At 39.2% G+C, this 17,922-nt stretch overlaps 1 protein-coding gene across 1 annotated transcript in view; it reads left to right on the top strand.

The window, feature by feature from the left end:
• Positions 1–5,823: 5,823 nt before the first annotated feature.
• Positions 5,824–17,922, top strand: part of LOC114659696 (transcobalamin-1-like) — a 36,879-nt gene continuing 24,780 nt past the window's right edge. The window contains exons 1-4 of the mRNA XM_028812303.2: positions 5,824–5,979; positions 8,731–8,907; positions 9,295–9,453; positions 9,736–9,891. Of these exons, the coding sequence (XP_028668136.2) occupies positions 5,910–5,979; positions 8,731–8,907; positions 9,295–9,453; positions 9,736–9,891 (562 nt within the window). The 5' untranslated portion in view covers positions 5,824–5,909. The remainder of the gene's footprint in view (positions 5,980–8,730; positions 8,908–9,294; positions 9,454–9,735; positions 9,892–17,922) is intronic.

Genomic DNA, 17,922 nt, shown 5'->3' with positions numbered 1-17,922 from the left:
CCAGAGCCACCCGCGAAATAAGAAAATCCGCGAAGTACAAACCATATGTTTATGTTTTTTTTTATATATTTTAAGCCCTTACAAACTCTCCCACACTATTATAAACATTTCACGCACAGTTATACAGCATAAACCCTTTGTATTCTCTTAGATATTAGGTAAGATTCGTTGAAATTATGTATGTAAACACAATTTATATACAGTAAAACCTAAATATTATTTTAAAGATATCGAGCGTCTCCGATATCATACGTTACAGCCATTACAACAGACAGGCCACCAGCAATAAATACGTACAATGCAAGAAAAATTGTATACAGTAAAATGTGTGTACAGCGACACTAAACTATGTACATGTAATAAGTACTGTACGTAAATAATTAATTATGGTTACTCACCAACAATGACACGACGACTTGTCCGATAATGATGAGTTTAATTTTACTGCACAACAAAGGATAGCGTTACAGCTCTTCTAAAGGAGCCTCTTCAGGCGACTGTGTAGCACTGCCGTTGTTCTTCTTCCAGCACTCTTCAATCCAAATCCCTAAAGCAGATTTCATCCAGACTACTGCCTTATCACATCCCCTTGCAACTTGTTTTGCGCCCTGATTAAAGGACACTGCGGCCGTAGATCTTATATGCTTTTCCTCCTTTTTAAATAAAAAGAATCGTGGACTCATTGATGCTGTAATTGTGTCCTACAGCGGTGTAGCTGTTTCCTTCCTTCAACATATCCAAAACTTTTACCTTTTATGCAATCCTGAAGCATTAGCAGTAACGTGCATTATTGCTGAATGAGTGAGATGAGACTTCCTGGTTAATGCAGCACTCCGTTGCTGAGCCAATCAGCAGCACACAGGAACTTAACTGCGTGCTCTGATTGGGTAGCTTCTCAGCCATCCGCCAATAGCGTCCCTTGTTTGAATTTAAATGGGCAAATCAACAGGAAGCACACGTACTGTAGACCGCAGACATCCGTGAAGCAGTGAAAAATCCGCGATATATATTCACATATGCTTACATTTAAAATCCGCGATGGAGTGAAGCCGCGAAAGATGAAGCGCGATATAGCGAGGAATCACTATATATATATATATATATATATATATATATATTATATATATATATATATATATATATATATATATATATATATATATATATATATATATATATATATATATATATACTAGGGAGTTTTGCCCTTGCTCACTTCGCTCGCCCATCCCCTAACCACCCATCCCCCCTCACCCCCGGGCGTGCTATGCGCCCACCACTTTGCATCTCTGCCACTTTGTTGTGAAGGTTGGTGCTTAACGCACACTAAGGAGATACGGTTGGATCAGCTGCTGGCTTGCTGCTGCTACTGCTACTGCCGAGCTGGGTGTTCTGACTGTACAGCAGCTGTCCTTTTGTCTCACTACCTTGTCTTGTGGGACGTTAAACTGTCTCTCGCGGGACGTTAAAGTGTCTCAGAGAAAATCACATATCATCTCCTACCAAGCCTTCCAAGATTTTTTTTATAATATATGTATATATATATATATATATATATATATATATATATATATATATATATATATATATATATATATATATATATACTGTATACACAGCCATATGAACCTGTCTTAATTCTTTGGATTTTTGTTTATCATTGGCTGACCTTTCAGAGTAACAACTTCCTTTTAATATATGTAATGCCTTATGCAAACAGTAGTATTTCAGCAGTGACATTAAGTTTATTGCATTAACAGAAAATATGCAATATGTATCATAACAAAATTGGACAGGTGCATAAATTTGGGCACCCCAACAGAGATATGACATCAATACTTAGTTTTTGTTATGACCAAATAACTGTAAAATTGTTCCAAAATGAATCTGCTTGTCTAAATGAGCATTTGCATACAACAGGCGACTCTGTTTGTGGCGTGAGTGCGGAAAGGGCTTCTTTCTCATCACCCTGCCATACAGATGTTCTTTGTGCAAATTGCACTGAATTGTAGAACGATGTACAGATGCACCATCTGCAGCAAGATGTTCTTGCAGGTCTTTGGAGGTGATCTGTGGGTTGTCTGTAACCATTCTCACTATTCTGCTCATATTCCGCTCCTGTATTTTTCTTGGCCTGCCAGACCTACTGGGTTTAACAGCAACTGTGCCTGTGGCCTTCCATTTCCTGATTCGATTCCTTACAGTTGAAACTGACAGTTTAAACCTCTGAGGTAGCTTTTTGTAGCCTTCCCCTAAACCATGAGACTCAACAATCTTTGTTTTCAGATCTTTGGATAGTTACTTTGAGGATCCCATGCTGTCACTCTTCAGAGGAGAGTCAAAGGGAAGCACAACTTGCAATTGACCACCTTAAATACCTTTATATCTCATGATTGGACACACAAGTCTATAAAGTTCAAGGCTTACGAGCTCATCCAACCAATTTGGTGTTGCAAGTAATCAGCATTGAGCAGTGACAGGCATTCAAATCAGCAAAATTACAAGGGGACCCAAATTTTTGCACAGCCAGTTTTTCACATTTGATGTTGTTTAAAATGTGCTATATAAATAAATTGACATGACATGACATTTAATTTCATACAACTAAATACTGCTGCACTAAAAATCTTTGTTCGGAAAACACTCCAGTACTCAGATGTTCCTAGGAAATGAAAGACATACCACTGATATCTTTTTTGTTGACAGTAGAGTAAATTATTATACAGGCTGAGAGGGGTTCACAAACTTTTTCATATGACAGTATATATACACTTGTAATAAATTGTAAAAGATTATTTTATATTAACTAAAAATTCCATAGTGCCTTGAAAATGTATCTGCCATTACCTTGGAAGGCCACATTGGGCATTGTTTAGAAAGATACACACATCTGAGATCATACAATTCATATTGTGTGTCAGGACAAAAACATGTCCAAGGGAACTCCTTGTAGACTTCTGCAGTCAAACTGTGGTCAGGCATAGATCAGGACAAGGGCATACAAGTGGAAGCTGTGGGCAGCATTGGAGAAACTACCACCACATGGGACATGGAAGTGTAAACTGATTGTGCCATTTCAGCTAAACGTCCTGATACAAATGCAGGAATGGATGTATATCATCAAATGAAATGAAGTTGACCAGACAAAACACAAAAAATAATCTTGGGTTCATACAGTCTGCAATGAAATAAAAGTCAAAGTAAATTTAAGAATCCCAGATTCTGTTTTATTTTATTTTTTTACATTTTCCATACTGTCCCAATTTTTTTCCCATTTAGGGTTGTAAAAAGTCTGTTTTGCCATGGAGCTCTTATCATAGACCATTCAGTCCATCAGTCTCACTTGTTTAGCTTATATCTACTGGGAGCTGTTCCAAGCTTTCAGCCTCACAGGACTTGAAGCCTGGAGCCTCAGATTAACACTCTGACTCTCTTCCAACAGAGTTATCCAGATTTAAATGAAGACTTACAAACACATTTAGCAAAACTACAAAAAAAAATGATAGGAATGCTAATTTAAATTTATTCTTTTCCCAACCCCAGTAAATCAGTTTCTACTTTGAGTTATGGTAGTTTGTGGTTGACTGCGGCATGCGTTCCTGGCTGGTTGCCTTCCTTGAGCTCAGTGCCCATAGCAAGAATAGGTAACGCCCAGGACCCTGAACTGCATTAAGGGAGTATACCGTGATTATGATGTTGCGAAATAAATCAAACAAAATCTCAGTTTTACACAACTCTAAAAAAAAAACAAAAAAACAAGCTGTTACACGGTGTTCTGCAATTGGACTTCCTTCTTGGGATTTCCAAAGAGAAGAGGATATGATGAAGTCAAAATAAGACGAATTCTCAGCAATGCCCTATACGAGTATAGATGACCCATGTTAGTTAAACCTGATGATTATATAGCAGGCGCCTCAAAAGCAGTAAACATGATGAGAATCGTATCGTTTTGTGCCGGATTTAATGCAAATGTAAACATACAGTAATTGTGAACTGGACTATCCACAAACTGGTAACCTACATTAGTGATTAATATTCTCGGGATGCTAAAGCTCTGTGATGAGACCGTATCTCAAATACGTCGTGCAATTTCGGTTTCCATAGTATAACTTGTCCACTAAAGATGAAAGTCCTTAAGTCCGTAAATTTAAATGGTTGATGGTGATCTACGACAAAAGATTGTCAGGTAAAGCCGACGGAACTTTTTAAGCGACATTGCCCAAGTGTGTCAGACTATGATGGGTAAGTTATGTCGGTGTAGTGCTTTTCGAAACTCATATGGATTCCGTGTGGCTGCTCCCCTTGAGTTACCAGGACAGCGCTCCTCAATGTCCATAGCTCGGACTTCAAAAAGGGCGGCGGTGGGGATGGTTTTTCAAAGCGAGCACTCAGAATTATTAAACAAATTATACTGTAAAAACCTCACACTGTTCTATTCAACTAGTGTATGGCTGCGCTCGGGTCCTAACTTGGGATCCGCAGGTGGTTCGTCATGTGGTGGGTGCGTTAACACGCTATTAGCAGCGCACGCTCCCAAACTCTCTCTTTCTGCTTGGAGTCCCCTTAGTGGTGCTGGTAATCAGAAGGTTGCTGGTTCGAATCCCCCTCACTGCCAAAAGAGATCCTACTCTGCTGGGTCCTTGAGCAAGACCCTTAACCTGAAATTGCTCTAGGGGTGCTGTACAACAGCTGACCCTGTGCTCTGACCCCAAGGGGTATGCGAAAACTAACAAATTACTAATACAAAAAAAAATTGTGTAAGGCGAAATAAAGAACAAAAAAAAAAAAAGTATGTTTATTCGGGATGGTGTTTTCTTGGATTTGTTTCTTTTTCTTCCTGCTTTCTTCCTTTCTTTTTTAAACTTTCTGATTTTTTTCTTTTTTTTTCAGCTTTAACTTTACTAGTTCATTTGTTGTATATACGTTCGACTTGATTCTGTACAATGTTAATTTTTTCAAATAAACTTTACTTTAAAAAATAGACTTTGAAGACCCGGAGCGGAGGGGTCTTCGGTGTCCAGAGTACGCGCCCCTTGAGTGACCAAAACCGCGCCCCTTGGTGTCCATAGCGCTCATTCAATATCATTAGACCTAGAAGACCTTCTTTGGGTGCTTGTCTTCCTTGGTGTCCGCAGCATGCACCTCTTGAACTATCAAAACCGCGCCCCCCGATATCCATAGCGTCAGCTTCCCAGGGGATTGATTTGGGGTTGGGGTTTTTCTGGAACGCCCGCTTCTTGTGTTACATAAACGGGGCCCCTCGGTTGGCGGTGCCCTAAGTGACGACCTTTATGCCCAGTGGGTTGGACGGTTCTGGGTGGATGCCAGTTATTTTCAGATCGGCTCCTCATTATGAGGGCACCGACAGTAGCTCGTTAACTACAGGCCTTTTGTTAGAGAAACAGACAAATGTTGCTACTTTAAACAAATTCAGAAATGTTGACCTTTAGTTCTGTGTGCGACGACGTTAGTCAATATATCCCGGCACACTGCCCAGCAGCTGAGCGTTTGGACACCTTATCTCAGCGATCAATGGCCGCACAACGCCTCGTTGTTTTATTATAGATAAAGAGTCTAACAATCCTTTACAGAGCCTGTCGGGACCTGTTAGCTTTGTTGTCTTGTTCTCATTTATTGAACTCTGATAAGGCGAGCGAATTCCCTCACCTCGCAGTTTGTTTAAGCTGCGCGCCACTTTCAGAGTAAAGCTCCACGAATGGCACCGCTGTCGCTGCTCTTGGCAAAAAATCAGATCCGATTTGTGCCTTTGTGTCTTTTCCAACATTCTTTCACCGCGGTTACATAATGGAAACGCTGCATGTTGCGTTTCTGTAATCAACTTCCTTGTGTGCGTAACATAAAAGGGGCATTCGTGGCGCAATCGTGAAGTCGGCAGCGGATCTGCGGCGATGGCGGCGCTCAGGATTCTCCCCGTGTTGGCGCTCCTTTTAGGGGTGGCCGAGCTGCTGCCTCAGTGCTGTGAGTAAAGAAATAAATCGTATCTTACTTTTAAAACCCCTTAATCCAGTGGAGTAGTGCCCACTAGTTGTTTGTTATCTGACAGATGCGATACACTGAAAAAATGGCACGTCAGATAAAACTAAAAAAATATGTACATCGGTTGCAAATAATAATAATAATAATAATTCATTACATTTATATAGCGCTTTTCTCAGTACTCAAAGCGCTATCCACAATACATTTTTTTTATCAAAAATAATTTAATGATAGATAGATAGATAGATAGATAGATAGATAGATAGATAGATAGATAGATAGATAGATAGATAGATAGATAGATAGATACTTTATTAATCCCCAAGGGGAAATTCACATACTCCAGCAGCAGCATAAAATGATGCTTAATGCACTAAATTAATATAGCTTGAAAAAACATATTTTCACATAAAATGAATGAAACTTTTTCATTTTCCGTTAAATGAATTATGTTAGGGTGGCACAGTGGTAGCGCTGCTGCCTCGGAGTTAGGAGACCTGGGTTCGTTTCCCGGGTCCTCCATGCGTGGAGTTTGCATGTTCTCCCCGTGTTTGCGTGGGTTTTCTCCCACAGTCCAAAGACATGTAGGTTAGGTGGATTGGCGATTCCAAATTGGCCCCAGTGTGTGTTTGGTGTGTGGGTGTGTTTGTGTGTGTCCTGCGGTGGGTTGGCACCCTGCCCGGGATTGGTTCCCTGCCTTGTGCCCTGTGTTGGCTGGGATTGGCTCCAGCAGACCCCCGTGACCCTGTGTTCGGATTCAGCGGGTTGGAAAATGGATGGATGGATGAATTATGTTATGTAGTGAAAAGTCAAGCAAAATGACACCTTTAAAAGATTACAATATGCAAGCTTTCGAGGCAACTCAGGCCCCTTCTTCAGGCAAGATGTAATGCTAAATGTTATGTTAAATGAGCATAACTCATGACAATAAAGCATAATATTTTAACAATTGTTTTATAAACGTTTTAAAAAATGCACTTCACTGAGTTACTTAGCTATAACCTTTTTAGGTTGTCAATTATACTTGTTCCAGTATAATTTTATAGTTCATGCTCAAAGTTATTAATAAGAAATATACAGGTCTGCTTATACCAAAACTAGTTTAATTTGGTAAAAACAATACAAACCAACAAAAATACAAAAGATTAATATTCAAAAGCAGAAATACACAACAGCAGTGCCGGATTAACCAATAGGCACATGTAGCATATGCTACGGGCCCCGCAATTTCGGGGGCCCCCAAATGGTGGACCCAATATTTAATGAAAAAGTGTAGCATTGAAAAACTGGTCTTTAAAAATATTATCTTTACATTTTTAAACTGTAAATTTCTTACACAACAAAATCTTTAGGGGCCCAACACATAAAATTCACATAAATATTATAAGATTCTTATTATAATCGAGAGCAAAATAATTATTTAGTCCGGTTTGAACTGTTCAGAATCTAAACTTCAGATGATGCAGACCAAAAGGGCCCCCAAATTTGAAATGTGCTACGGGCCCCCAAAGCTCTTAATCCGGCCCTGCACAACAGTTGTATAAGAACACTGTTTCTTTGGCTGTGCCAGAATGCCATGACGAGTGTAGAACTAAATATGAACACAAAATGCACCTTGGATAGAGTGCTATATTATAAAATTGTATAAATTATGGAATAAATGTTTGATATTAGTAAAATATAAAGTGCAAAAATTGCTGCTGCTTGGCACCTTCTTTCACTATATATATATATATATATAAATTTTCAAACGAGCAAATTCGGCAAATACATTGTATTGTATTCAGGTGTATTATTTCCATCCATCCATTTCCCAACCCGCTGAATCCGAACACAGGGTCACGGGGGTCTGCTGGAGCCAATCCCAGCCAACACAGGGCACAAGGCAGGAAACAATCCCGGGCAGGGTGCCAACCCACCGCAGGGTGTATTATTTATTTGTCTGTATTAATAGTATTTATCTGCTTGAGCAATGTTATGATAATACTAATGAACGGCAATGCTGAAAGCTGTTGACCCGTAACGAAAGTCAGTTTTGTTTTTTTTTTAAGTACGTAAACATACCTGTACTAAGCGAGTAAATCAAGACAACTTAATAGTATATTTACTGACATGTGATGGTAGTTAATAAACATAGTTTGATAAAACATTAAAAGAGAATACAAGGAAAAACTCAAAACATAATATATAACAATAATGTCTGAATATTTCTTGTGTTTGTTTTAACGTTTACTTCACTAACCTTTTGCTCTTAACCGGCGACAAGAACTCAAACCCACAACCTGTTGCTTCTTTGAAAGTCACATGACTTTACCGCCAAGTTACCCACCCTTCACTGACGATGAATCCGCTTGATGCATATTAATTTCCAGTGAGAACTAAATATAATTACTGTATTTTGACTTCTACCGAAATGACTGAAATTAGTATATTGCACATCCTACAAGATTCAATAAAGTAACTATGATCGAGTTATATTCAAAAGTGGAACATAAAAAATACATGTAATATAAAGTGAATACATTTTTGTAAATGTAACATCCTGCCATTTCCCATTTTTTTCAGTGTATTGAATAGTTAAGGGGTCTGGTAACTTGATGTTGGGTTCTCCGTAAATTCTTCCTCAATTCTGTTTTTGTTACTTGGGTTAAAAAGATGCTCACAAATGCAGAACCCGTCCCATGGAGGGTTTGACTGTTACTTCTGTTTGTTCTTCTCCACTTCTGCCCTCAGCTGTTACCGAAACACAGATGAAAGATGTCACCTATCTCCTCAATCAGATGCTTCTAACGAAAGATCCCAACCCCAGCATCCTGTTAGGTCTGAGATTGGCGAGCAAACACAATATTCCAGCAGAGAAGAAGATGCTGAAGAACCTGCAAGAGGATGCCATAAAGAAGGTTCAAGAAGGTAATAGGACATAATGCCTTTCCACTGATGGGTAATTTGAACACAAGACTCACAGTTTCATTCACAGTAGATGGACATTATTGATTAAGCCACTTGCAAATACATATTGTATATGTAGAGAAATCTATTTGTCTTGAGATTGATCATCCATGAACACATGGATGGAACAGAGAATCATGACATGTTGATGAGTGTGTCCCTCTTAAGTATGGACCCAGATGCATTATACTTATTATTTATTTCATTTCATTTTTTGCATTGTGTTTTTGTCAATTGTTCATAGAAGACATGCAAGTTTGAATTTCTTTGTACACATGGCAATAAGCTTCTCTTGAGCTTGAACCTTCCCAGCGCCATACCACCAGTGAACTCTTTCATGTTTTGCAGGTCTGCCTTTCTCCTCAGGCTCAGTTGCTCTCTACTGTTTGGCAATGCAGGCCTGTTGTGAAGACCCCAGTCATATTGCAGCTCCAGAGTTATCAGAAGGCATCCTGGACTTGGGGCAGCTTTTGGAGAAGAAGCTGAATGAGGAACTGCACTCCATTGGTAATTAAACAATAGGTTGGGGAGTGGATGTGAAGAGTTTAAAGTGAAGAGTGTTGAGTTTAAGTAGTGAAGCCATGCCAGCTGGTGGTACTTGGCATAGACCGTGACAGAGAAGGGTTTGGTTTTAAAACCACAAGATTGCTGGATCAGATGTCCGCTTTGCCATACTGTTTTATGACGCCTATCCTAATCTGTAATTTTAAAAACTAAACAAATAAAATAAACAGCTAGTGTTTAATATCTAAAGATGACAAATGTCATTTTATTTCTCTTTCCCACCAGAAACAGAGGGCTTCCCGCTGACTAATTATTATCAAGTCAGTTTGGATGTGCTGGCATTGTGCATGATGGGAAAATTGGGGACAGAGAGTGCGGTGAAGAAACTTATTGAAGCTGCTGAAAATGACAAGTTCAGCTATGGTGGGAGCTTCTCTGTTGGTACGTCTTTTTTAACCACATCAGCCTCCTTCTTTATCTAAATAATAGATTAAAGGTGCTAAGATACTGCTGTCCAAACAAATTTCAGCCATATGTATGAAAATCTTGAGGCTTGGAAGTCCTCACTCTGATGTTTACTAATTATAATGACCCCTTTTGAAAGTCACTTAGATAAAAGTGTCTGCTAAGCAAATAACTGTACATGTAATAGTATAACATGAGTGTTATTCAGTCTTGAGATAACCCCTTGATGTTGACAACCATAGTTTCCAATCCTCCAGGCCTCAGGTTGTGGGCTTCACTTCAGCACCATCCTATCCAGTAGTGGAAAACACATTCAGAATCTGTGAGAATGGACAGCATATCAACACATGGCTAAAGTTTGAGAGTTTAATGATCTACAAGTGTTTATTTTATGATCTTCCTTCATTGAAACAGTCCTGCAGAGTATGCAATCACATTAAAGCAGTTCTTGGCTTTCAGTCTTGTGCAATGAGATGAGCCAATTGCTTCATGACTGACCGCCTGCTCTCTGAGGATGTGACTGATTGACTGGAAGTGTCTTATGTGTCAGCCTGCAGAAATCTTTGAAATTTCATAACAATGCTGCACTGTTATGCCTTCAGCTCCTTGCCAGAGCTAAAGAAGATTTTGTTACACTTTTTAGCACTTTTGTGCACGAGGAGCCGGGCCTCAAAGCAGGACTGGCCAGATGCTGCCATTGTCTTGCTAGGCTGAGTCATCAGGATGGCATCTTTTTCTCATGTTGTGCCAAGCTTAAACTGCTGTCTGTTTGACTAATCTGTGGTTCTTCATGGGGTAAGGGGCTGCACCAAAAATAAGCTAGACTGTTAAAAAAAGAGCACATATAATGCCTTCAGAAAGAGCTCAGACTCCTTTACATTTATTGCATTTTGTTATGTTGCAGCCTTGTGCTAAAATCATTTAAGTTCATTTTTTTCCTTCATCAAACAACACCCGCTACCCCTGAATAGCAAAGTGAAAAGAGGATTTTAGGAATTTCTGCAAATTAATTACAAATAAGTTTTCAGACCCATTAATCAGTACTTAATTGTGAATTTCCCATTGGGATTAATAAAGTATCTATCTATCTATCTATCTATCTATCTATCTATCTATCTATCTATCTATCTATCTATCTATCTATCTATCTATCTATCTATCTATCTATCTATCTATCTATCTATCTATCTATCTATCTATCTATCTATCTATCTATCTATCTATCTAATTGAATCACCTTCAGCAGGGATTCCATCCTGGAGTCATTTTTTTTGGTGTGGGGGGGTTCTATCATTTATCTCTTCAGATACTCTCTACCTCTGTTAGGTTAGATGGAAAGCTACCATATTTTCATGTCTCTCTTGAGATGTTCCATTGGATTCTAGTCTGGTCTCTGGTTGGGCCACTCAAGGACATTCCCACAGTTGCCCCTTAGTCACTCTTTTGTTGTCTTTGCTTTGTGCTTCAGGTCATTGTCCTGTTAGAAGGTGAACCTTTGGCCCAGCCTGAGGTCCAGACCCTCTGGAGCAGGTCTACATTAAGGATATCTTGATACTTTGCTCCATTCAGCTGTCCCTTCACCCTATTTAAGTATCCCAGTTCCAGTTTCTGAAGACATTCTAAAATGGTGTCCTGCAGTAGTCTGCTGGCACCGGTGGGTAGTGTAGCATAGAATGTCACAATATGGCATTAAAAGCGGTAAATCATTTATTTCATGGTGTAACAGAGTTGTGTCCACGTCTGATGCATTATATTCATGATATTTGGATTGATGTCTGAAGGAATAACGTGAGTAATGTAATTAGAGTGGTGCAGTTTATTGAAGTAAGACCTGCAGGAGACCATAAAGCATCTCAACTAGAAAGCAAAATCAGCCTGAAAATTTAATAGTAATCATATTTTGCTATTTGTAGTGATCCTAAATTGTCCTTAGTGTGTGCTTGGTGTGTGTGTGCCCTGTGGTGTGCTGGCGCCCTTCCCGGGGTTTGTTCCTGCCTTGCGCCCTGTGTTGGCTGGGACTGGTTCCAGCAGACCCCCGTGACCATGTGTTAGGATATAACGGATTGGAAAATAACTGACTGATTATTCAATTGGATAAAAATCAAACAATAATCAAATTTTGTTATTTGTATTCGAATTGATAATAAAAACACTCTAATCCCTTTGTGTCTATAAAAACAGACACTTTTAAGCAGGCAGTAACAATAGAAATCTCTGAAAAGGCCTGAATTCCATCTATAAGTAAGGCAAAAATAATCTGTTGAAAATGCCAGGCTTCATCCCCCAGGACCCTAATTTGGATTATCCAGATAGTGTGACACAGTCAATAAGATTTTGTGGAGTTTCTTTTGTTTCTAGAGGAAAATAAAAGTTGTACTTTGATGATAGTCATTTATGGTGGATTCAGAAAGCTTTCAGACCCCTCATGTGACATCATTGGCCCCATTTGGGTATCTGTTATGAAAGTTAGGGGGCACTACTGAGCCCCAAACTCTGGACATAACCAACACAAATACAGTCTCAGATTCAAAAATAATTTTTTGTTTTTTCCAGTACCTTACAGGCCCTTCTGGAATCATTTGTAAAACACAGCACACAATAAAGATTTTCCTCCTTCTCTATCCTACTCCTCTTCCTCCAAGCCAGTATTTTGTCCTCTGCCTCCCAACTCTTACTCACTTGGATGAGGTTGTGCAACTTCTTTTATCTCTGACCTGAGAGCACTTCTGATGATATGATGATACGGCGTAGTTCAGGTCAAGTGGAAGTCCCTGAAAAAATAAAGTTGACTAATCCCAGCAGCCCCCACTGGTGGCCTCCATGGATCCTAACAGGGCTGCCCTATAATACTACAGATCCCAGCATGACCTACGGGTGTCCATGTGGTGAATCCTAACTCTGGCATCTAGTGTATCAAGGGATAAAGGAACCAAACCTTGGTATCTCCTCCAATCCTTCCGTTATATTGGCCTACCTGGTGGCTAAGGGCTTCTGTTCCCTCCCAGCTGGAAAGCCCGTCTGTCCATCTGTCTTCATTATGACATCCTCTATTCCCTTCAAGACACCTGTCCTCCCATCATAGTACTCACTCCGTGTTTGGGATAAAACTATAAGACTTAATCTGCACTTCTTGGTATTATTGTTCACAGTTGATCCAATCCCCAAGACCCAGTTCAGGACAAAACAGGTCTGCAAATGACTTAATAATTCACTTTCACATTGCTGTTCCCTGACGTTTACACAAAAGAGTGAGGTGTCAACTCCTCGGTTCAAGTGCTGTTATAATTCTTGTTTTAAATAACGTTTATGCATGATCACATTTAGTCTCTTTTCCAGTGTACAGTAATTCAAACTGCATGTGCTAAGAATGTCTTTTTAATCTTGACAATTACATTCCAGACATTCCTGTACTCAAAATGGATGCCCCAAATATTCACTGTTTTCATTCTTTTCTGTAACATGAGGGGAACAGAAGTTTTTCACAGAGTGGGGAACAAAACTGCATTCAAGGAATGATGAGACACAATATACAGCAAACATAAAGGCAAAAAGCCAGAGCTCATCCAAATAGAAGACGAGATTCATTTAAACTCGATAAGAGACAATGAGTCCATGGCTTACCTTGCATTTGATCCCACCCATAGGAAAATGTTACTACTCTAAGGCTGATCATTGATAGCTCATGAGACCTAAAAGATTTATGTTTCATTGAAGAATCAACTTTGTCACTGGATGTTGCTCCTAAAATTCCCTGCGTGAAATAGTTTTCGACAAAAAGAGAGACTTCAGATACAACTGAGGTAAAAGGAGTCAAAATTGAGAATTTGGTTTTAAAAGCATTGCGTTATTCTGTGAAATCTCTTTCTGGAGACATGCCTGACTAACTCTTGAGTAGAATGAATTGCAGTGAGTCAAGTCGAGATGTTGTAAAATCATATCTTACTCTCTCAGAATTGTTAAAAGGTAATAAAGGGTTACTTTTAGATAGATAGATAGATAGATAGATAGATAGATAGATAGATAGATAGATAGATAGATAGATAGATAGATAGATAGATAGATAGATAGATAGATAGATAGAGTGCATCCAGAAAGTATTCACAGTGCATCACTTTTTCCACATTTTGTTATGTTACAGCCTTATTCCAAAATGGATTAAATTCATTTTTTTCCTCAGAATTCTACACACAACACCCCATAATGACAACGTGAAAAAAGTTTACTTGAGGTTTTTGTAAATTTATTAAAAATAAAAAAACTGAGAAATCCCATGTCCATAAGTATTCACAGCCTTTGCTCAATACTTTGTCGATGCACCTTTGGCACCAATTCCAGCCTCAAGTCTTGTTGAATATGATGCCACAAGCTTGGCACACCTATCCTTGGCCAGTTTGGCCCATTCCTATTTGCAGCACCTCTCAAGCTCCATCTGGTTGGATGGGAAGCGTCGGTGCACAGCCATTTTAAGATCTCTCTAGAGATGTTCAATCGGATTCAAGTCTGGGCTCTGGCTGGGCCACTCAAGGACATTCACAGAGTTGTCCTGAAGCCACTCCTTTGATATCTTGGCTGTGTGCTTAGGGTCCTTGTCCTGCTGAAAGATGAACCGTCGCCCCAGTCTGAGGTCAAGAGCGCTCTGGAGCAGGTTTTCATCCAGGATGTCTCTGTACATTGCTGCAGTCATCTTTCCCTTTATCCTGACTAGTCTCCCAGTTCCTGCCGCTGAAAAACATCCCCACAGCATGATGCTGCCACCACCATGCTTCACTGTAGGGATGGTATTGGCCTGGTGATGAGCGGTGTCAGGTTTCCTCCAAACGTGACGCCTGGCATTCACACCAAAGAGTTCAATCTTTGTCTTATCAGACCAGAGAATTTTCTTTCTCATGGTCTGAGAGTCCTTCAGGTGCCTTTTGGCAAACTCCAGGCGGGCTGCCATGTGCCTTTAACTAAGGAGTGGCTTCCATCTGGCCACTCTACCATACAGGCCTGATTGATGGATTGCTGCAGAGATGGTTGTCCTTCTGGAAGGTTCACCTCTCTCCAGAGCTCTGACAGAGTGACCATCGGGTACTTGGTCACCTCCCTGACTAAGGCCTTTCTCCCCCGATCACTCAGTTTAGATGGCCTGCCAGCTCTAGGAAGAGTCCTGTGGTTTCGAATTTCTTCCACTTACGGATGATGGAGGCCACTGTGCTCATTGGGACCTTCAAAGCAGCAGAAATTTTTTTGTACCCTTCCCCAGATTTGTGCCTCGAGACAATCCTGTCTCGGAGGTCTACAGGCAATTCCTTTGACTTCATGCTTGGTTTGTGCTCTGACATGAACTGTCAACTGTGGGACCTTCTATAGACAGGTGTGTGCCTTTCCAAATCAGGTCCAATCGACTGAATTTACCACAGGTGGACTCCAATGAAGCTGCAGAAACATCTCAAGGATGATCAGGGGAAACAGGATGCACCTGAGCTCAATTTTGAGCTTCATGGCAAAGGCTGTGAATACTTATGTACATGTGCTTTCTCAATTTTTTAATTTTTAATACATTTGCAAAAATCTCAAGTAAACTTTTTTCATGTTGTCATTATGGGGTGTTGTGTGTAGAATTCTGAGGAAAAAAATGAATTTAATCCATTTTGGAATAAGGCTGTAACATAACAAAATGTGGAAAAAGTGATGTGCTGTGAATACTTTCTGGATGCACTGTAGATAGATAGATAGATAGATAGATAGATAGATAGATAGATAGATAGATAGATAGATAGATAGATAGATAGATAGATAGATAGATAGATAGATAGATAGATAGATAGATAGATAGATAGATAGATAGATAGATAGATAGATCATCCCATAAGTGAGCCAGCCATTTTAGTTAGTTTGTTGATTCAGTGGGTCTCACTTGAAGTGATGTTGCCAGCCCAGCACTCACCTCACTGTCCACCACAGAGTTGTAAAAGTTGTGAAGAATGAAAACAGAGACTTACTCTGCCGTTTTTTCAGTAGTCCCTCTGTATTATGAGACCAGTCCAGCCTGTCATTAACGTGGACCCCCAAATACTTGTGGACCACCTCTTGAATAGTGACTGGACATAGAGGCAGTTTGGTGCTAGTGAAAGTCAATAAGCAGTTCCTTGGTTTTACTGATGTTATGTTGTAGACAATTTTTTTTTTACACCAAGACGCAAAGCTCTCCACTTGACCCCTCTCCTTTGTCTCATCCCCCTTATTGATACACCCCGTAAGTACATTTCAAGAATTTCTGCAAGTGATTTGACCTGCTGTTATATTTATAGTCTGAGGTGTGCAGAATGAAGAGAAAGACAGAATTTTATTTGTCCCAAGGGGGAAATTTGGCTTTTTACAATAGCTCTTAAAATAAATAAATAGATATATAAATACATTAAAAATATAGTCAAGATTCTTAAATAACAACTGAATTTATTTGCTTATATCAAATTTAAAAGCATTGTTAAAAACCATGCCTTTATACCTTTGAGGTTTTCTGTAAGGAGCCAGCACCCATAAAGAGTGGAAACCAAATAATAGGATTTTAGTTTTCTCCTCATTAAGATTCAGGAAATCTAAGGACATTCCAGCCTTAATGTCCTTGAGACAGTTTAATAAGTGCTTCATGGAATTATTACCATTATGTTTTAGGGGCATATAAATGTGTTTATCATTTGCATAGCAATGACTTGAAATGCCATCTTTGTTAAAGACTTACCCTAAAGGAAGAATCTATAAAAAAAAATAGGTTTGGCCCAAGAATGAATCCCTGAGGGACCCCTCATGTGTGAGAGACTGTAGAAGATGAAATGTCACCACAATTAATTAAAAAGTTTCTGCCTATAAGATGTGATCTACACCAGTTGAGACCATTAATACCAGAAATAAGGATGTTATCATCAGCTGTTTCAAATGCTGCACTTAACTCTAAAAACACAAGAATGGCTGAATTTCCAGAATCTGCTATTCGTAGTAGACCGACACTTTTAGTGGTGTGGATTCAGTGCAATGAATGACTTTAAAGCCAGAGTGAAACCCATTACTGGTCCAAAAATGCCTGCAATTAAAAAAGTGCCAATACATTAGAGAGAAAGGGTACTTTAGAAATTAGTCTAAAACTGGAGATGTACAGTATGTGATATTTGAGAATTGTTTTACATTATAAAATGTATCACAATAGCTTCTTCATTTAAAACATATAACTACCAGTATATTAAAATAAGAATTGTCAGTTGTATTGTTAGCAGCTAAATCTATTGGGACTTTTGTTTAATTCTCCATATACCTACACTTATTTTAGTTATAATGCATAATGCCCGCTAGGTGGCGCTTAAACACAGACATTGACACGCAAAAACAAGACTTTGTATTAAAGGAATTTATCGCGGCTCAAAACTCAGATATAAATTAATTTTTTTAAATTAGATTCATGTAAGGTTGTTCAGCTGTCACCCCCAGATTGTTTCCCTTCATTCTTGCTCATATATTGTGAATTGAGGTCTTACCTTGCCAGGCAGCCAGTTTTATCAGTGAAAGCAGCGATCTGAAGTCCTGTAAAATTTCAGCCTGCAGGTCAGACTGAGATGCCTCACAGGGTGTGTGGTGGTTTTGAAACAACTGTCGTAGTAGTGGAGATGAATATTATGATTGGAGAGACAATAAAGAAAGATTTCACAGATCTAACCAATTCTCTGTTTACTGTACTTTTCAAATGATTCTGGGGCCATTCACACCATTAATATGGGACAAACTATACATATGTACCAGTTATAAAATGTATATAATATAGGCGGTAGTTTTTTTCCTTTTTTTACATTACAGTGTTAGTAAAAAAAAGGATAAACTTCAGAATTGAAAACATTCATCGATCCCATTCATCGATCCATCTTCCAAACCAGTTTTTCCAGGGCAGAGTCCGGGAACAAAAACTGGGCAGGCCAACAGTTGAAAACATTCTAAGAAATGAAATGTTACAGAGAGTGTTTTGTATTTTGTTACAGA

The sequence above is a fragment of the Erpetoichthys calabaricus genome, chromosome 10 (genome assembly GCF_900747795.2).
Source record: "Erpetoichthys calabaricus chromosome 10, fErpCal1.3, whole genome shotgun sequence".
Lineage (NCBI taxonomy): Eukaryota > Metazoa > Chordata > Cladistia > Polypteriformes > Polypteridae > Erpetoichthys > Erpetoichthys calabaricus.
The sequence above is the reverse complement of the archived record's forward strand: the minus strand, read 5'-3'. Positions and strand labels throughout refer to the sequence as shown.